Genomic DNA, 21,657 nt, shown 5'->3' on the forward strand with positions numbered 1-21,657 from the left:
GTGTGTGTGTGTGTGTGTGTTTATGTGTGTGTCTGTATGCGGTCCCATCTTGGGGCAGGTGTGTGTGTGTGTGTGTGTTTATGTGTGTGTCTGTATGCGGTCCCATCTTGGGGCAGGTGTGTGTGTGTGTGTGTGTTTATGTGTGTGTCTGTATGCGGTCCCATCTTGGGGCAGGTGTGTGTGTGTGTGTGTATGTGTGTGTCTGTATGCGGTCCTGTCTTGGGGCAGGTGTGTGTGTGTGTGTGTGTGTGTGTTTATGTGTGTGTCTGTATGCGGTCCCATCTTGGGGCAGGTGTGTGTGTGTGTGTGTGTGTGTGTGTGTGTTTATGTGTGTGTCTGTATGCGGTCCCGTCTTGAGGCAGGTGTTTATGTGTGTGTCTTTGTGTGTGATCCCATCTTGGGGCAGGTGTGTGTGTGTGTGTTTCCACCTTGGGCAGGTGTGCGTCTGTGTGTGTGTGTGGTCCCGCCTTGGGGCAGGTATGTGTGTGTGGTCCTGCCTTGGGGCAGATGTGTGCTTGTCTGTGTGTGGTCTCGTCTTGGGGCAGGTGTGTGTGTGTGTGTCTGTGTTTGGTCCTGCCTTGGGGCAAGTGTATGTGTTTGTGGGTATGTCCCCTGCTGTTCACACCTCGACCGCCAGGCGGTGCTCCCATTCCCGGCCGGCCAGTGACCCCACACAGCTTGGTTTGGGCCCTGGGGTACAGAATTCAGCACTGCGGGTGTTGAAGCAGTTTCAAGAGAAATGAAGGACCCATTTAGCGGCCATCCACTTCTGTACGCTTACACCTGGCATCTGGTGGCTCACTCCTTCACGCCTTTTTGTGGGTAGGGCCGGCCTTGGGTCCTGGCAGGGAGCTGCAGCTGGAGTGAGACTTGACTGCCAGTCTGGGTTCTGCCTGACTCCCTGGTTACTCTGGGCAAGTCACTTCCATTCTCTGGGCTTCAGCCAGCTCATGGGGACAACAGTAAGAAAAGCCCTGAGGGTGAGTGGATGAGACAGGCAGAGCAAAGCCAACACTATCTTCAAATCGGGAAACTGAGGCTTGGAGCAGGAACTTGCCCAAGGTTGCAAGGCATTCATTTCTCAGTCTAAGGAAAAGGCCAGAGGAGAGGAGGTCTTGGGATAAGTCCCATGCCATTTGGTGAGAGGGGTAGGTGGGGGCACACACCGGCTTTCCTGACTCCTAGTCCAGGACCGGACTTGAGTGTAGCCACAGAGAGTTGCAGCTTGACTCCCTATCTGACAAAGCTGAGAGAGGAAGGCCCGGGCCGGGCCCTACCTCCCTTGACACAGAAGAGACAGAGGACCCATCACTGAGAGGGCAGACATAGGTTCAAGTCCTGACTCTGCCATTTCAGGGCAATGTGACCTCGGGAGGCTGCTCCATGGGGACCCACCATGACTGTAATTTCAGGACAACAGCCTTGGCCCTTCCTCTTCCCCTCATGCTAACACTTTAGAAGCTCCATGGGGTGAGCGGGTTCATTCCTACGGTCCCTAGCCCCATCCATGGGAGCGACTGCCCCCCAGGCTGAATCCCTCATGCCTGGACTGTCTCCTGCTACATTGGGGAAGAGGAAGTGAGGCGACAATGGAGAGCACTTGGGCTCTGCTGGGTCACCCTGAGAGCCGTCCCGCTGGAGGTCAGTAGCACTCTCTGTAGAATGCCAGACTCCCACAGTCATTCCTGGTCTTGGTGTCCAGGACTAGCGGCTGTGCAGTGGCCCCCTCTTTCTTCCTGGTCTGGCCTGCACCCTGCACCCTCCTGCAGTGTATGCCTCTAGGAGTCCTGGCCCTGGCTGCTGGTGCATCCTCACCCGCTGAAGGCACCCCTGGCCACCCAGCCTGATAGGGAGATGATCAGCCTGGCCCCTGTGGGTACTGGGTTACCTTCTCTGGATGTCCATCTCATCAGGAGAGGGGCCATTCTGCACCTGACGCTGGCTGGAGGGGCCTGTGGGCAGAGAAGCACAGAAACAGAGTGGTTAGAGAAAGAAAGACCCCAACAAACCCACCTGGAGCGCTCTCCATCTGTGCCTACCTCCTGGCTGCAGAAGGGACATCCTTAAGAATCTTTTTAAATGTTGGCCTCACTCACACCTGTGCACCACTCACCCCACCTCACTCTCTCAATCACCCTCTCTCTCTCTCTCTCACTCATGGCTCTTCATTCTGAACCAATAAATGAGACCCACTTGGGTCTCATTCTTTCACATGGTTAAAAATTACCCCTTTCAGTTACTGACCCTGCTCACCTTCTCTCTCAAACTATCTTCTTATTGCTTCAACCTTCTTGCTGGCCACCATCCCCTCAGCCCTTTAACACTGAGTCTGGCCTCTTTACATCCTACCAGGTTGTTCTAATTAAAATCACCAGAGAACTGGGGATTGCCAAACCTAACAAATCCACTTGATTCCACTTCCTTTTTTTTTTTTTTTTTTTGAGACGGAGTCTCACTGATGCCCAGACTGGAGTGCAGTGGCGCTATCTCGGCTCACTGCAAGCTCCGCCTCCCGGGTTGACACCATTCTCCTGCCTCAGCCTCCCGAGAATCTGGGACTACAGGCGCCCGCCACCACGCCCGGCTAATTTTTTTTTTTTGTATTTTTAGTAGAGACGGGGTTTCACTGTGTTAGTTAGGATGGTCTCGATCTCCTGACCTTGTGATCCACCCGCCTCAGCCTCCCAAAGTGCTGGGATTACAGGCGTGGGCCACCGTGCCCGGCTGATTCCACTTTCTGAGCAAAGGACAGACACTGACCGCTGGCAGATGTTGCGGTCAGAGTTAAAACCTGGGTGTGTCTGAGCTGAGGCCCATGCTTGTAGCCCTGGGGTGACCCCTGCTGTCTGCAAAGGGTGTCTGGAGCTGCAGGTGGGAAGGAGCCAGGCCCTGCCCTTGCTCCCCTTGTTCTGGACTGGTGCGGAACTTTCTGGCCACACCCCTGCCCTGGACCCTGAAGGAAGGACCTCCTGCTGTGCAGACCTCCTGTTCAGAGGAGTCTGTGCAGGGCTTCCTGTGCTGTGCCACAGCTAAGCTTCTGCCCCACCTAAGAAAAAGCTGACTGTTCCTTCTCTGCCAGCTCAGGTGTCACTAGGGAGTTACAGAGTCACAGTGACCGGGGGAGGGACTCTGGGCAGGCTGCTCTCATACTTCCCTGACTAGATGGGGAAGTGGCTTTGTTTCTGCCCCAGGATGTCCCCACATCGATGATGTGGGGACACCCCTGCTCCCTCCTACTTCATAGAGGACCAAGGTCTTACTGGTTCTTCCCTCCTTGTTCTCAAGAAACAGAAGGAATGAATACGTGAATATTACGAGAGCAATGTCCAGGCACTTTTCTTAATTTAATGTTAAATCTAACTCTAATTCTCACAGCCCTGTAAGAAGGCTCCCATAAGGACTTGTAACAGCTGGGAAGCCAGGCCCAGAAAGGCTAAATGGCTTGCCCAAGGTCTTATATACAGCAAGTGGCAGATGCAAACCACGTGCAAATGCCACTTTCTTTCTTAAACTCAATCAGACAGTGGTGTCAGATTGAGACCAGCTTGAAGAACGAAGAATGAAGGTGGCAGACTCATATGCTGCCAAAAGAGCTGCAAGCTGCCCTCGGACGGTGTGCAAGGTGCTGTGGACACGTGTCCCCGCCACCCCCCGACTGCCACTCATCCTGGCTGAGGCGGGAGAAATTCCTGGCATTTCCGCTCCATGTCCGGGACTTGTGCCTGAGCTGCTCTGCTGTGAGTTTGGCACAGGCCTTGGGCTCTGCCTTGGACAACTGGACATCCGCCTTGTTCTAAGACTGGGTCTCGAGGGCTGAGTTCACTCTTGGATCTGGATTTTGTCCTTCTGGGGGCTGAGTCCCTGTCTCAGTGACCCTGTCTAGCATTTGGTCTGAGGGTTGGCCCTGCCCTAGGATGGAGGCCTTTCCACGCTTGGGCTCCACCAGCTGCCGCAAGATCCTTCTGTGTCTGTGGCCTGGCCTTGGCCAGGTCACCGTAACTGTCTTCCACCCTTGTCAGGACCCCAGATGGCAGCCAGCTGCCCGCACAGAGGCCTGTGTGGTTTTGTGCTTTGGATTCCCCATTTTGCCTACTGGGCTGGTGTCCTCCCAGCACCCTCCCAACCTGTTTCTTCAGAGGGTGGGGAAGTCCAACAGGAGCCCTGGCCCTTTGAGGGGGCTCTGGCCCCTGCATCTAAGACCTAATTAAAAATTGGCTGGAGTTTTAGACACGACAGAGCAGGAAAGGATAACACTTGATTGCATTGATTGCATAAAGCTTGCCATTCTTCTTAAACTAAGAAAGTGTTCAATTGTTTCGAGCCATCATGGCCCCGAACATCATGAAGTACAGTCCCTTTGTTTTAGGGGTAGGAGCTAAGGCACAGGGGTCTGTCCCATGTCACCCAGGGTAACTGTGACAGACCTGAGGTTCCCATCGTCTCCTTACTCCTGGCCTCCTCCGCCCCCAGCACAGCTTCCCTGTGGCAGTCAGCAGGAGGGACAGGGATGAAGGTCATTGCTGCAGATTGCTGGTGGCCCTTGGGAAGCTCCAAGCAGCAGCCCCTCAGCAAGTGATTCTTCAGTGGGAGGAGTAGCTAAGGAAGGCTCCTAGCTGCTGGTAATCAGACTGGCTCGTGTCTAGTGGTGAGGCACTACACGACTTCCCTGGGTGATGCACACCGAAGCCGAGGCGGAGGATGTGGCACCTGTCCCATGCTGCAGACGAGTACCTTAGAGCCACTTCTAGCTGAGCTGAGCTTGGATCCCACAGGAGCCAGGGTGATGGGGATGGTGGGGGTCCCAGCTCTTCCCTCTCTGCCTCCCACAGCTTGTTAGGTAATGGAGTCTCACTGGTGCTGTGTGGGCTGCCCCACAGAATGCCCCGCTTCTCTGCCGCCACCTGGCAGCCTTGGCGTCTCTCTCTCTCGGACCCTCACCTCCACTCTCATTCTGACAGTGCGGCCTAAATGATGTCTGGAAAACACAGACATGACCTGCACTAGGTTGGGCCCAGGCTCCACTGAGTAAGATTCAAGGCTTTCAGGCTAGGCCCCAGCCCACCTTGTGGCTGCGCCTCCCCGACAGCCCTCCATAGCTGACCTGCACCTGCACACTGGGCCTGGCTGCACTATGCTTCCCGTCTCTGTTTTGTGCGCTACTCAACCCATGTGGGTCACCTTTTTCTGCCGTCTCCACCAAGCAAGGCTTCCAGGCCCAGCTTGGTGGTCACCTCTTCCATGAAGTCCTCCGCAGGTCCTCATGCTCCTTCTCACCAACCGGTGCCTATGCGCCTCTCTTAAAAACTCACAGCTTTCTTACCCACATTCTAGTAATTTGGGAGCTGCCTTCTCTTCCGTATTAGACCCTGGGCTTCTCACGGGCAGAGAGCACGTCTCACTCCGCACTCCACCCTCACAGCCTGGCTCGCATCAGACACTCGGTATATTCTACTGAACTGAGTCGGGAAAGGGAGACGGGGCTCAAGCTCACTTACCCTGGGGGAAAGGTTCAGGTGAAGAAGTCATGGTGAACTGACCTGAGTGAAAACAAAAACCTAGGAAGTAAGCCACAGAGATACAGGGCTTAGAAGGGGTCCCCCAAGTTCATGCTTGTCCAGAGAGGAGGCAGCAGTGTAATGATGCCCTGCCAGCACCAGGTACCCTCTGCTGACCAGAGGCATTAGGGACAAATTAAAGCCACGGGGCTGCTGACCCAGCCTTTGTCGCAGGGCTGTGAGTTTCAGACGCCTTTCTGCTACAGGACCTGTGGCTCTGCACACAGTGGCAGAACGCAGAGTCACCTTCTGTGGCCATGAGGTGCGCTCCTTTGTACAGTAAATGTACAGCAATGACGGTCTGCGGATCACATCTTAATTGTCTTGTTCCCATGAGGTACAAACCTGGGCAGGCAGTGGGCACGAGAGGACCTGGCCTGCGTTCTGCCTCACACCTGCCTAGCCATGCACCCCCAGGCAAGCTACTGTGCCCTCATCTATGAAATGGGAGTCCTAATACACTAATGCTAATAGCGGTACCTCACCAAGCTGCTGTGAGGAATAAACAAACTCTAGGAGTAAAAAGCATATGGTAAGCCATAAAGTGCTGGAAATGTTTGTTTGCATTACTGTTGAAAGCACACCGTTGATCTTTCTGCTGAGTCGGACAGGAATCTGCCTGTGTGCTGGCTTAAGTGGCCCTCTGCCTCCGCGGCCTTGCTGGTGCGGTCCCCTCGGCGGAGCACCTTCTTCTCTACAGGCTGCACGCACTCATTGCCCAGCTGGTCCCACCATGGCCCCCTGAAGTACACAGGATGAGTGGTGGTGGTTCTCAGGGGTGAGGGGAGTTGCCCAAAGTCACAGGGTTTGTGACGCTGGCCCCAGTGTCCCAAGCTTGTAGAGTCTAAGAGCCGATCTTGCCGAGGCAGGGGCCTGGCCCATTGACTTGGGACTCCAACTAAGAAAACTCTCATCCTCTTCTCACTCATCTCAGATAAATTTTGTTAAGTCAAAATAAAGAGGATGAGATAGGAAACAAGCATGAGAAAAAATTCAAAATTAAAAGGGAAAATAAAAGGACCCATCACGCTACAGACAAATGAAAATCAGAAAGGGAAATTTTAGGTCCAACATCAAACAAGAGCAGGGTGGCTGGGCATTCCTGGTGTCATGTGGGTCCAGCCCTTGGTGGCAGGGTCACACCTGGTAGCAGGCCAGGCCATAGGTTCCCTGGCTGACCTCTTCTCTGAACACAAAGAGCTGCAGGAGGACAGAGGCTGAGACCCAGCCAAGGCTCAAGTCCAGGCTGGCCTGCTCCAGGGCCCGCTGGACCACGATGATTCTCAGGAAGGAGCTGACTTCCTGCTGTCCTGGAGGCCCACTTTCCAGCTTCAAGTCTAACTTCCATCAAACACCCACTCCTCCCAAACACAGCAGTGACTCAGAGGAGCCCTTTCACTCTTAGGAGCCATGAGGTGGGGAGAAACACACAAGAGGGGAGGGAAGGCTGGGCCAGACTCAGTCATGAGCCCTCCTGAAAGGGAGGGGGTGGTGAGTTGGGGTGAGGGGGCCAGTCACAGGGGACAGGAGCTGATAGACTCAGGGCAGTCTATATCACTGACAGGGAGTGGGGCCAGGAGGTCTGAGTCCCTTCTCACTGGGGAGAGTGAGCACTGGAAGAGGCCGGCTCCCGTCTGGTGGCATCTCTACTGGGACACACTGCAGGCGTTTGGCAGGTCACTCTCCTTTGTTGCTATTCTGCAAGCAGGGACATGAAGAATTGCCATGTGCCCTTCACAGGCTGCTCCAAGGAGGAGATGAGCTTATACCTGGTCTTTGTATTATACCTTTTTAAAAGGCTTTTATAGCATCTGTCACTAACATAAGGATTTGACAAAAGATTCCAAAGAAAGGTACTGCCATCTTCAAGAAAGCTGTCCTGGTGTAGTGGAAAGGGGTAGGGAGGGCACAGAAGAGAGGAAAAATCTGGGCACGGCCAGGCACGGTGGCTCACGCCTATAATCCCAGCACTTTGGGAGGCCGAGGAGGGCAGATCATGAGGTCAGGAGATCGAGACCATCCTGGTTAACATGGTGAAACCCCATCTCTACTAAAAATAAAAAAAATTAGCCGGGTGTGGTGGCAGGCACCTGTAGTCCCAGTTGCTCGGGAGGCTGAGGCAGGAGAATGGTGTGAACCCAGGAGGCGGAGCTTGCAGTGAGCCAAGATTGCACCACTGCACTCCAGCCTGAGCGACAGAGCGAGACTCCATCTCAAAAAAAAAAAAAAAAAAATCTGGGCGCACATTATGGGATTCACAGAGAACGAGCCAGATGCAGGTGACACTCCTCCCCTCCCACTTCCTCATAGCCTGGCTGAGGTGCTGAGACTCAGGCGGGTCACAGGACAGAACCAGGTCAGGCGTGGCCCAAGTGTAGGAGAGCACCTGCTCATGGGACTCTGAATGTGAGTCCCTGAGTTCACCAGGATCCATGACACATGCTTGCACATACCAGGAAGGGCAGGAGGAAGAGCATGGCCAACAGAACAGCCTGACTAACTCCACGGACATAACTGTTTTGCTCACCTCTGTATTCCCAGTACTTACCATAGTTTTTGACCTATAGTCAATGCAATACATATTTGTTAAGTATGTGGATGACTGGCCCTGGGCAAACTGTCTGAGCATCGTCAGCCACTGGGCGAGACTAGAGTGAGTGACACAGTCTTAGAGAAAATAGCCGAAGTCTAATGGTTCATAAGCTCCCAGAGCGGGAAATAGTGGCTGAGCCGAGGACTGGGTCTCACGAGCTATCAGTGAGTGAGATATCACAGGCCACCAATGGCAGTGCCACTTAGAAAATACAATGAGTTGGCCAGGCGCGGTGGCTCAAGCCTGTAATCCCAGCACTTTGGGAGGCCGAGACGGGCGGATCACGAGGTCAGGAGATCCAGACCATCCTGGCTAACACGGTGAAACCCCGTCTCTACTAAAAATACGAAAAAAAAAAAAAAAAACTAGCCGGGCGAGGTGGCGGGCGCCTGTAGTCCCAGCTACTCGGGAGGCTGAGACAGGAGAATGGCGTGAACCCGGGAGGCGGAGCTTGCAGTGAGCTGAGATCCGGCCACTGCACTCCAGCCTGGGTGACAGAGTGAGACTCCGTCTCAAAAAAAAAAAAAAAAAAAAAGAAAATACTATGAGTTGGGGTAAGGAAAGAGCTCAAGTTTATTCAGTGTCTATTACACTGTGTACTAGATCCTGTGCCAGAGACTCAGATGCCACCTTGTTTAGCCTCCCTGGTCCTAGGAATCCTGCTGTGAGCTCCACTTTACCCATAAGAAAGCTGGAGAGCTGGAGAACTGAAGTAGCATCTTTGTGGCCTCTGAACAGTCAACAGTTAAGCCAGGCTCCAACCCTAAAACAGAGGACTCTAAAGCCCTCCACAGAGTCACCAAGACTGCAGGGGGATAGGACACACGGAGGAAGAAGGGTCAAGCAGGGCACAGTGGCAGGGAGAGCAAGAAGGGGAGTCCAGCCCTGGCATGAGTGTGAGAAGCTGCAGCTCAGAGCCCCCTGGTGGAGCCCCTTCTTGGGCAGGAGTGTGGCACATTGCAGCCTCTCAGCACCCAATGGCCTTGCTGCCTCAATGCCCATCCATGTGGCACCAGGAGAGGTATCCCAGGAGCTGGACAGGTTCGCAGGGCTGTACAGAGAGCCTTGGGAGCCACCCGGTCTGACATCGAGTGCGAGGCCCTAGCCAGGGTGGGTGGTTCTCACTGGCAAAGTCTTCTTCCCAAAGGGTGAAATCTGTTTTCCCAGGACTGCCCCCAGTGGTCTGTCAGGACCACAAAGGCCGTCTCTCTGTGCTGGCCTGGCGGCCCTGGTGCACTCCCCTCCAGGCCTCTCTTGGTCCCCGTCCTGTCTTCCAGTCCCTTCCCGCCTTGGCTGTGCTCTTCTGGACAGTTCTGGTTTGTACTAATTCCCTTCACAGTGAACTTTGCTGGAGTTCTGCCAGTAAGTTAGGTGTGTGGGAGTCCCTCTCCTCTCTGGACTTCTGTTTTCTATAAAGTGAGAAGGGTGGAACCAAGGATCATCAGCTCCAAATTTCTACAACTCTAAAGGACAAAGGAGGAAATATACTAACATGTTAACAGTGGCTATCTCGGGATTGTGGGCTTATATTCCTCTTTTTGGATTTCCATATCATGCACTACCTCTAAACAAATAAATGTCTAAGAGTCCCTACAGAGGAGAATCCCTGCTCTGCGATCCATCCCCCACAAGGTGTGGCGGGTGCGGGGTAGGCAGGGAATGGCGTGGCTCCTGTCTGAGGTAATGCATTAATTTATACAGCCAAAGGCAGGCAGACGAGGTGAGGCACTACTGACCCCTCCTCCTGACGAAGGCCTTCCTCTTGCCCACCCCTGAACATTTATGAGGCTCTGGGACACCAGCCCCCAGCTCCTCTTGGATGGAAGGGATGGGCTCAGTTTCCAGTTAGTCTCTATGGGAAAGGCATCCCCTGGGGCTCCTGAAAAGATAGAACCTGAGATGCTAGGAGTGCCAGAGACAAAGGATCCAGCACTTGCTCAGTGATGCTTGATGGAATTTCTGGCCAACAAACGACAGCCACCTGGTCTGAGCTGGGCAGAGTCCCAAGTCCTTCTAAGGCCTTCCTGCTCTGCCATCTTTCTGGCTGGCTCCTTTCCCTCTTTCCAGAGGGTCCCCTCATTTTACAGTGAGATTGGGCCATCCCCGGCACACGTCTCCCTCTTGTTACAAGGCCCTGCTTTCCTCACAGGTGCCATTCCTATCACCAAGCGAACAAGTGTCCAAGCAAGGATGGAGTCTGTGAACTGGGCTAAGCTTGGTCTGGCCACTATCTTTACCGTCACCTGGCCAAGGCCATACAGGAGTTGGTGGCAGAGCTGGGACCAGAGCCCATAACAAATGTCTCCTGGCCCAGGGCTCTGTCCACCCCAGTGCACTGATGCTCTGCCCTGGTTAATAAACAAACAGCTCTGCATTTGTCTTTGGGAAACAAAGGCAGCTAGTGTTTAACCCTATCCTCAAGCTCAGCTCAGGAGGAGACAAATACCCGACTGTCACCCTCCCTATTCTAGTCACCCTCCCTATTCTAACATGAGCTTTAGACAGCTTAGTTGCTTGCTTAAAGGAACCCGGAGTGAATTTTCCAGTCTTTCCGGCTGAGTCCTTACCACATGAATTTAGGCTCAAACAGGCTGATGTGTCTTACTCAGATTACCACAGCCAATGACCCATGAAATCCTGCAACAGATCCTCCTACCTAAGCCCCGGCCCTGGGCTTAGCAGAGACAGCTCATGGTGACCAACAGGTAAAGCTGTGTCTAGGAGCTCAGGGTCTGAAAGACCTGTCAAGCTGGAAGGTCATCACTTACAGATGTGGGGATGGCACTTCAGAAAGTGGGGGACTGACCAGGGCCACAGTGGGAAGCACCACCAGCCCTTGCAGTCATGCACCAAAAAGGAGACACCGGAGAGGAAAAGCGTTTGAATTCTGACAAAGGACAACAGGGGGCCTGGTGCTGCCCATGTACCGGTGAGCAGCACCCCTTGTGTAGAGGGGTCCCGAGTCCCAGGGAAAGGGCAGGGGCTTGCCCAAGCTCACATTCACACTGGGGAAAGCAGGGCTAGACTCAGTCTCCAGCCTCCAGGCCAGGACACCCCACTCCCACGGCTTGGGCCCACTAGGCTGTGTTCCTTAGGGGAGTTGTTTTCCCTGTAGAATATTTTTTCTCTCTTCCTAATATGCTTATTTCGGCACATAAAACTAACCTTAAAATGAATCTCAAACAGAACAAGTTGCAATAAAAATCTGCCACATCTTAAGCTTAATGGTTTACAGAGCATCACTGCATTTTTTTTTTTTTTTTTTTTGACTAATCTGCCCAATCATCCATGGCTGGGCCTATTACCCCCATTTTATAGGTGGGGAAACTGAGGCTCAGAAAAGCTACCCAAGGTCATGCGCCTCCAGTGAACGGTGCTGCTGGAACAGAAGCTCAAGTCTCCCGGTACCCAGCTGCTGGTTCCACCCTGCCGCTTCCGCAAGGATGTCATTGCAAACCCCGTAGTTGGTCAGTGACAGATACTCGCCCCAAGATCCAGCACTCCCACTCCCACCCCCGGAGCAGGTGGGAGTGAAAGGAGAGGCCCAGGAGGAGCAGGGAGGAGAGAGAGGGGCTCCCGTCACCTACAGCTCACTCTGCAAAGCACGGTGCAGTCCCAATGGCAGAAGCAAAAGCAGTGGAAAGCCCACTCCCTGCTGACCATCATGGGCAGGGCTCCGCGGCACAGGCCAGGGGCACCTCTTACACCGGGCCACTTACCTCTTCCCTGTCGCCTGGCTGGCGCAGTGGGAAACTGATACGCCATCCAGCCACCAAGTGGGCTTCCCCCCTCAATCTTTAATGAGGCTGCTCAGCTAACCTATCAGAACCTTCCTGCCCACCTGACTCCAGCAAGCTCCCAGGGCCCTGGCCCTGGAGGACTGTCCAGACCCCTCGTGGGGCCCGGCTCACAGGCCTCGGTGACACCAGGTGTCTGCCAAGAGACACTCCCTAGGCGGCACTCCTCTTAACCCTGTGGGCAATGGGATGGAACAGAGTAGGTGTGGCATCAGAAGGGAGCAAGTGTGCAGAGAATGCCTGTGAGGCATGCCTAAATTTGGCACCACCCCAAACTTTGGTATGGGAAACCCAAGTTGGCACCCTCTCACAGAAGTAAGGCCCATTTGATTCCCCCCGGCCTTCCTTTGCTCAGCCCTCTGCTGGACTCCATGAAATGCTTCCTCTCCTGCAAACTGTCTCTTGGGAGCATCCTCTCTGGCCTGTCTAGATCCAAGCCTCATGCTCTCACTTGGAGAGTTTTCCAAGAATCTCCAACTGGTCCCTCTGCCTCCGCTTATCCCATTGAGTCTGCTTACAGAGTCAATTTCAGAAAGCACTGGTCTTCCAGGCTATTCCTTGGCCAGGAAACTACTGTGGTTCTCCACTGGTCCACATGGGAACCTTGGGATTGGGTTCATTCTTACTTTGGGATTGGAGGCCTCTCAGGCTCCAACTTGCCTGTCCTAGTGCCCTGACTGCTGCTCCCAGCCAATCCCACCAAACCTCTCTCCTCCCTGAATGTCCCAACTCCCTTAGCACCTTCTCTCAGGAATACCCATCATTCCCTCTTTGCTTCCCTGGAATCCAGTTCAAATAGGCAAAATACACACGGATTTTAAGAGCACAACACTGGACTTCAAAGGAATCCCCCCCTCCACCCCTCACACTGGCTGCCTTGTGGGGGGCATCTGGAGCTTGGGACCTCATTCCTTCCTTGATTTCCCTCCTTCCGGCCCAAATCCTTCCCTGACACGATGAACAGACTGATTCTAGCGGGCCTTGTGACCCTGGCTGGCTACTCACTTCCTCTCACTGGGACTTAATTTCCACACCTGAGGGGCTAGAGAGGAAGCATGAGGAAGAAGATGACAGCAGCACCCACCGCTGAGTGCTCACTACCTGCTGGGCACTGTTCTGAGCACACAGACTGGAAGCCATTTAGAGTTAAATCTGAGTCCTGGCTCTCACTTGCTCTTTGACCTTCCTCGCAACTCCAGGCATGAGGTTAAGCCCTGGGATGTTATGCTGAAAGCCTGCCCTTCTAGGCCTGGTCCTGCTTGTTCCTCAGCCCTCCCTTTCTCTTCTCCCACATGCATCCAAGATGGCAGCACTAGGTTCACATGCCTCTGCGTCGTTGCCTATTTTGCTTCTTTTTGGGCTACTCTTCTAACTGGTGAATGTCTGTCCAGCCCCTTTAAGACTCAGATCAGGCATGCCTGCCCTTGGGGCTCTCCCAATAGCTCTCCCCTTCACCACAGCCGCCCCCGCAAGAAGCCCTGTGTTCTCTCCATCACAGCATAACATACACTGTATTGACGAGGCTCTCTCTCCACCCGGCTGTGAGCTCTGTGAACACAGGGACCATGTCTTATTCATCTTTGTGTTCTGGTGCATGGCCCAGAATAGATGCTCAGTAATTCACAGATGGGGTCATAGCTGTGGATACAAATGCTCCCCTGGAACTTACAATCTAGAGAGGAGAGACAGGCAACAAATAAAGATACAACATGTAGGAAGAAAAACACAGCAGAGAATGAGAATTAAAGGAATGTGTGTGGGTCGTTCTTAAGACAAACTGTGATTAGGTGGTATAAGCAGAGGCCTGGATGAAGTGAAGGAAGGAGCCCTGAGGTTTTGGGGAGAAAACATTCTGGGCACAAGGGGCCTTGGGTGTAGAGGCCCTGAGTTAGGATCATGCTTGGCACATCTGGGGCATGGTGTAACTGGAATGAAGGAGAGGTAGAGAGTAGGAGAGGAAGTGAGTTCAGAAAGATAGCATGCCGGGCTACGCAGGCCTTGGTAAGGATGTGGACTATATTCTGAGTTAAGCTAAAATCCTAGAGAGTTCTGGGCAAGGGCTGATGACCCGACTGAGAGGTGAAACGCAGTCTGCTTGCTGTGCAGGGAATGGACCAAAGTGGGCTAAGCACAGGAGCAGGCCAGTCAGGCAGTGGCTGCCATGAACCCCCGCTGTGTGGACACCCTGGATGAGCGATGGCAGGCAGCCGACAGGCAGGGGGGCAGGGCCTCAAACACTCACAGCCTGTCCACTCTCAAACTGGAAACTGTATCTCAAGTTCAGCACTTGGCTTTCTGAGTCTCCAGGTTATCTACCAAAATATTTGAGCTGGCTCTTATCCTGTATGAGCTGAAGCTGGCAGGCTACTTGTAAAACTCATTCCTTAGGAAAGAAATGATACATGCTATGTGAGGAAAAAAGAAAACAGCTATGAATGAATTCTTCCCTCACTTTCGAAGATGTGGGTATGTGGCTAGAAAGATGGGTCAGGTTAAATGTTTATAACAATCAACCTCTGACCAAGCTGGGTTATGGTTTAGAAAGCTGGAGGGCTGCCAGCTGAGCAGCGTCTTTTGAGAGGCAGTCTGCTCCACTGGGCAGAGACCTGGACTGGAAATCAGGACATCTGGGCTCTGGGCCTTGAGTTCTGCATTTACCAGAGTGGCCTGGGGCAACTTTCTTAGCACTGTGAGCCTTTGTTTCTTCCTTCTTAAAATGGAGAAAGTAATTCCTGCTGTCTCCCTGCAATCTCAGGGGGATGTTGTGAAGGCCCAGGGAGCCGAGATCCAGGCACAAGAGCATCCAGGAAGAGGTTTGTTCCTTTCCGTAAGGACTATATGGCTTAGCTCCGGGGGGTGGCACACCAGAATGAAATGACTCTGGCTACAACTGAAGGGTGAGATCCCAGTGTCTAGGGCCTGGGCACTCCAGGAACAACCTGCATTCATGATGCCATATGCTTACAAATCACAGTCCTATCTATTTTATCATTTGAGCCTCATGACAACCCTGTGAGGTGGCTGTTACACCCATTTTAAAGATGAGGAAACTGGCCGGGCATGGTGGTTCACACCTGTAATCCTAGCACTTTGGGAGGCCAAGGTGGGTGGATCACCAGAGGTCAGGAGTTCGAGACCAGCCTGGCCAACATGGTGAAACTCTGTCTCTATTAAAAATACAAAAATTAGCCAGGCGTGGTGGTGCATACCTGTAGTCCCAGCTACCCGGGAGGCTGAGGCAGGAGAATCACTTGAACCCAGGAGGCAGAGGTTACAGTGAGCTGAGTTTGCGCCACTGCACTCCAGCCTGGGCGACAGAGCAAGACTCTCTTAAAAAAAAAAACAAAAGATGAGGACACTAAGGCTTAGAATGGTGAAATGGCCTGCTCAAGGTTTCACAGCTGCTCCATGTGACAGGGTGGAACGGGCGCCTGGAGCTAGCTAGGGCATGGTACTACTCTGTCACCTGCCCCCAGAATCTGTGCCACTTCTGTCAACCTCTGTGCTGACCACGGCAGGCACACCTCAGCTGGCTGCTTTCTGAGCCCCACCAGGAGGCATCAGGAAGGTGCTCGTGAGGCAAGGCTGGGGAATGAACCACCACCTATCTCGAACCCTGACTGGGCACATGGCGCCTGGGCTGTATCTACGGAAGACTAAAACTCCAAAGGAATCTCACCAATAGTGTTAGGGAGATAATCCTGGGACTGGTGGAAGGAGGAGACCTCTCTTCTCTGGGATGTAAACTGCAATAAGCCAGCAGCTCTTTTGAGGATAATGGCAGCAGCAGGATGCGGGCGGGATGCTCTGAAATTAGGGGCCCCGTGAGGCCTGCGCAGTACCGCCAATGCACAGAGGGAGATCCCCAGGGTACGGCAGAGCCTCTTCTCAGACCTTAATTTGAACTTCCAAACCACTGAGATCTGCTGGTGCCATGGTCCTCCTCCTCATCAGATCCCCTCAGCCACCCCCAGCCCTGCAGGGCCCAGGTTCAAGCCCCGCTTCCCTCAGAAAGCGTTCCCTGGCCATCAGGATCCAAGCAGCCTGGCTTCCCTCTGTGTCCCAATGTGATGGCTGCTGGTACCACCACAGGAGTTGATATTGTTAGTCACTTTTTTTTTTTCCTGAGACAGGGTCTTGCTCTGTTGCCCAGGTTGGAGTGCAGTGGTGTAATCACGGCTCACTGCAGCCTCAGACTCCAGGGCTCAAACAATCCTCCTACCTCAGCCTCCTGAGTAGCTGGGACCACAGGCACACACCACCAAAACTGGCTAATTTTTAATTCTTTTCTAGAGACCAGGGTCTTGCTATGTTGACCAGGCAGGTCTTGAACTCTTACACTGAAGTGACCCCGACCTCCTAAAGTGCTGGGATTACAGGCATGAGCCACTGTGCACGGCTGATATTGTTAGTTACCTTTGCAAGTAATTTTTTTAAAAAAGAGTAACTTCAAACTGTTATAGTAATTTAAAGGTGACAAAGAATGTTTACAAACATCATCTCATGGTTCCCTCACAACAACCCTGTGAGGTGGGTCTGATTCAGCCATTTCACAGATGGGGAAACTGAGTCTTAGAAAGGTGAGTCACATGCCCAAGGGCGCACTCCTGGCACAGCTGGTACTGGAACCAGATCCGAGTTCATGTCCGAAGTTCCTTCCACACTACGTACACCTCAGGGCCACAGCAGCTGAAGGCCCTTCCACAGGCTGTGGCTGGAGAAGTCGTGCTCCTCTGTTTGGGGTGGTGATAAGTAGGCCAAGGTGACGGGTGCGATTTCTGTGTGAGACAATTCCATTAACCATGTCCCTCAATCACAGATAGCACCCCTCACCTTGAGCCCAGTTTCACAGGCTGGCCAGCAAGCGGTCTTGGTTCAGGAACTCCGTCTTAGTCTGGAAAGAAGGGCGCGATGGCAGGAACTGTCAGGCTACGCAAGGCACACAATATGACGTGGGCACAAGCTGGGAGCTCGTTCAGTCACCAGATGCCTCTGATGTATCAATCTCTCTTCAGGGCTCCCGAGACACAGAGACAGACACCTGCCCTCGAGGAGCTCACAGTCTAGACAAACAAACCCAGGGTCCAAACAAATGGGACAGCAGCAGTGTACGCGGAGTGGGAAGGGGTGCCTGAGGTCTCCTGGGGCACCGGGAAGGCTTCACAACAGCAGGGCAAAGGCTGAGCAGAAGGAGACCAGGAGTATGGAGAGAACGTGCATGAGGGCAGGAGCGGGGCCCTTTAGATGCAGCCCAGGGAGGACAGACTGAAGAAAGACAAGAGAAGGTGGATGGGTTACAACCCCATTACAACACTTCAGGTGACAGTTGGAGCCAGTGAGTCAGAGGGACCCAGGGCTCAGGCCAGTGCACAGCCTTCACTGCTGGACATGGTCCCACAGGACCTCGATGCTGAGCTGGGGCCTGGGCTGAGTCAGGAGACAGGACTCCAGGCATGGCAGCCTCTGGGTCCTGGTGTGCTCCTACAGCCAGGGATGGATATACTGAGAGCTTATAAGGCAGACAGCGTGTGGGTTTTTGGGGTCCAGAGACTAAGATGTAACTTTCCAAATTTCCAACCTGACTGGATTCATGCAGTGGGAATAGCAGGACATGCCAAAGTGGCAGCTGACTGTCAGGACAGAGGCAAAAATAAAGGCCTGCGGGAGCGCAGGAGGGAGTGCAAAGTCACGGTGCGGGCGGGCGGTGGCTGGAAAAGGCTCCATCTGTGGAGCCACATTCTGACAGGACGAGTGAGATTTTAGAAGTGTGGGGAAAAGTGAGAGGGGAAGAAGGGCCAGGGGCACAGGAGAGCCTGAGTAAGAGTGTGACTGACGGTGCGACTCGGGTAGCTGTTGGCATGGAGGTGTACGAAGGCCCTGCCTCATCCAACATCTGGAGCCCTGGAGTGAGAACAGGGGTAGGTAAGTAAAGAGACACATCCAGCTTTCAGAAAGGGGCCGCCAGAGGGCAGCTGGGAGCAGGTAGGAGGCCAGGGGCTTGCCGTCCTGTTCCCCTCAGGCAGGGCCAAGCTAGGCCTGCTTTCTCTCGGGTGGCACAAGGTGTCAAACGGCCTCGGCAGCCAGGGAGATGAACAGTCCAGTACTTCCTTGTCTTTAGGGGAGAAAAAGAGGTAATTTCCAATGGAAAGAGGTTCATGAGAAGCAAAATTCAGCCCCACCTCCAAGAGCTATGAGGTTTAACAACCTTCCACTCCCCTCCAAAGAGCACATGGAGCTGGGCCTGATTCTTCCTGGGAAGGCCTGTCTGTAAGTCCCTTTCCTGGGCTCTTTCTCAACACTGTGCTGAGGTTGCAGCCATTGGGCCACTGGGCATCGATGAAGGCCGTAAGAGGTTGAAAAATTGGGAAAACATTTATTATCCAGCACCAGGAGCTTCATATTTTGAAATACACCAATGATGTTATTACACCAAACCAAGTAGGAAAAGGATGTACATTATGCTCCAAGAGCCAAAGAGAATAAGCACTTCATCTGTGTTTTAAGTCGCCTGGATTCCCACTAAGCTATGGGGTTTTTCTTTTTCTTTTCTTCAGAGTCTCACTGCATAAAATCAATGAAGAACTACTCTGGCTGCATCAGGGTGAGGGCCCTGGTATACCTTGGTGGACCCCTGGAACTCCTCAAAATAGCCAGTTTGAAATCTACTGCATTCAACCCCCAAACTGCAAATGAAACTTGCCTTTGACCACACATGCTTCTGTCCCACCCCCCACCCAATCCAGCAGCAGAGGCACATCTGACAAGATTTCATTAGTGAGAACCAAATCGGAAGAAACAGTCAAAATCTAGTCACTCAACCCTCTCCGTACCAGCACTGTTTTCCGCGCACCTCGGCCCTCTTCCTAAAGCCTGGTCCTCGGCCTACAAAAAGTGATCTTTCATGAGGGAATGCTAGCGGAGGAATGCTGGGTGTGGCCACGGTTCTGCCCAGACTTGTCCTGTGGCCTGCACACACCCTCCCCCTCACTAGGTCTTGGTTTTGTCATCTGTAAATGTAAATCCAGTCTCATGACACCCAAGCCTCCTCCCCTGGCTCCCACTCACTGGCCCTACCTGGCCTAGACTATTTGCCATCTACACCAGCAGAGGCTCTGAGGGGGATTTTCTTTAAAATTCACTCCCACTATGTGGTCGAGTGGCATCAGCTTGGGGTCTTGCTTCAAGTGCCACCAGGGCCCTGCTCTCCTGGAGTAATGGGAGACGATGACACGATGACACTGGTAAGTTCTGAGAGGACCTACAGTGGTTTAATGGAAAACTGCTGGATGTGGGGACAAAAAGGGGAGCAGCATGGGGCACAGCCCTGAAGGCCACATATCAGGCACCGGGCATCTTCGTGTCATGTGAACTGCCACCGGCCTCTGGTGTCATTCCATCTGCTGATGGGGGAGGTGACTTGCTCAGGGTCACAGAGACCCAACGTAGCCCGGCTCCAGGACATACACTCTTCCCACTAGACCAAGCTGCTCCCACTACCTTCCTGGCACTGAAGAAGAAGAGGAGCGTGTTCTCATCCCAGCTTCTCTTCCTGACTGGGTCCTATCAGGAAATGGTTTGGGCCAAGTACTCACTTCCTCCCTCTGGGGCTCAGTTTTCCTGGCTGGGAGATGAGACAGACACTGTGCTATCTCCACGGCACTGTTAAGCAACGACCAGGCAAGACACGGATACAACGTAGGAAGGAAGCAGCCCGAGTTTCGCAGAACTTTGCCTCTCTCAGGCCCAATGGCCCCTTTTTATTATAACATTCTGTAATGATGCTTGTATTATCCTGAAGTGAAATTCATAGACTACATAGCCTACCTACATAAATTAGGAAAAGATCAGTACAACGCCTTACATGTACTGCAAAGGAGAGAGAAAAGAGAAGTAGTCTATAATAACACGTGCACTACAACACATAAAGAACCAGATCCAGCTACACTAGGAGACGGAGGTGGTCCACACCTGCACCCACCCACAGACCCACTGGGAGTGCTGCTGCTGCAAACAGATGTGACGAAGGGGAGGTCTATGGATGACTGAAACGTCACAGTGACGATGCTGGAGATAGGACTTTCCAAAACAGAAAACAACTCTTGGTAAAGTTACAAACAAAATTAAGTATGATTTTCTTTTGATGTATGCAGTAGCTGAATTCCTAGAAAATTCAGCACATACTAAACCTGGTTAAAAAAAAAAGTGCTTTTTCTTAAAACAGAGCAAGCTCTGGCTCAGATAATAAATGAGTTTTTCAACTGCGTGTTTTGGTGGGACATGCAAAACAAGACTTCACTGTGCAGGATGATCCTGCACATTGCAATGTGTCTAGCACCCCTGGCCCCGCTGCCCCTAAATCACCAACACCTCTCTGTTTCCACTTTGTCTCTGGTGAGAGCTTCTTGTCTAGTCTGACATTGCCATTTCAGAGTCTAGAACATCAACACCTACAAAGAAGACAAAACGTAACTGAAGCCACACGCGAGGCAATGGCTGAGTGGGGGCAAGAGCCTCCTCCTAGCTTCCAGGGCAGGTTCTCCCCCTGACTCAAGGAAGCTCATGGAGAGTCAAACTTTCTGCAGAGTTTCAGACACTGTGGCAGGGGAGGCATGTTCCTTATTCAGCTGGGACGTGGCCAAGCGGCTGCTGCTACAACCACTACTACTTACTGCTAGTCACCATCCTAGCCCTTCCTGCCTGTTCTAGGCTGTCTGTCTCAGAATACTTCTACAGCCATCGTCCCCTTGGACTCTCATGCTGCAAGACAAGACATGCCACGGATAACCACCTACATTTCATAGACGAAGAAATCAAGGCCCAAGAAAGGGAAGTGAGTTGCCCAAGTCGCATGCAAAGGAAGAGCACGGCCAGGTCTAGCACCCAGGTCTCTTGGTTCCCTCAACACCATGACCTCTTACCAAGCAGATGACAGCTTACCCAGCACCCTGAAGAAAAGGGCCTCTTGCCTGGTAAAACACGGTGGAGGACAATCAATACTCTGTGTTCCAAATGAGGATACTGAGGCTTGCAAATGTCACTAGACCTGATGACGTCGCACAGTAAACAGATGGTGGGACTAGGGCAAGAGCCAGGCCTCCTGAGTCTCAGTCTGGAAGGCTAGAACTGCGGTCCCTGTTCTTAGAGGGTTGCTGAGATTCAAAAGGTGAAAAGGTTCGTGTAGTTATCACACATATCCTGAGTCCCTGTGGTGGGTCCCCTCTGTACTTGTTCTAGAGAGGTAGGGATGACTGAGACAACACAGGTTCTGCTCCCCATAAGACTAGCGTGCTAGTAGGGATGCTGATACCAAAGAGGCGTCCTGAATAAAACATGTTAAGTACCACGAAGGAGTAAACATGCAGGGCCAAGGGCACTGGCTGCAGCTGCCCAATAGGAGGCAGTAGGTGGAGCAGCAAGGGTGTGGCCCTGGATGTTGGCATGACCGGTGTAAGGTGTGACTCTGGGGCCCAGTGGCTCTACAAAGCCCTCTGTGAGGCCAGCTCCCATCCCTTCTTCTCCTTCAGCTACAGTAGTAGCTCCAAAGGTTTAAAAAAAAAAAAAAAAAAAGTAAAGGGAGGAGAAACTGGATTACATATCCCTAAAACCCTTCCTATCTTTAAATTCACTTGTGACTGCAGCTCAGCGGGGGGATTATTTATCTACACATTTGATCTCACAGTGGAGCTGCCATGCTTCTTTCTCACGTTCCTGC

General features: G+C 52.8%; 1 protein-coding gene across 1 annotated transcript in view; it reads right to left on the reverse strand.

Moving 5' to 3' along the window:
• Window positions 1-21,657, reverse strand: part of EVL (Enah/Vasp-like) — an 84,377-nt gene that overhangs the window by 19,125 nt on the left and 43,595 nt on the right. Inside the window, 2 exon segments of the mRNA XM_017892247.1 lie at window positions 626-690; window positions 1,889-1,952. Of these exon segments, the coding sequence (XP_017747736.1) occupies window positions 626-690; window positions 1,889-1,952 (129 nt within the window).

Source organism: Rhinopithecus bieti, unplaced genomic scaffold (assembly GCF_001698545.2).
Source record: "Rhinopithecus bieti isolate Rb0 unplaced genomic scaffold, ASM169854v2 scaffold_20150, whole genome shotgun sequence".
NCBI lineage: Eukaryota > Metazoa > Chordata > Mammalia > Primates > Cercopithecidae > Rhinopithecus > Rhinopithecus bieti.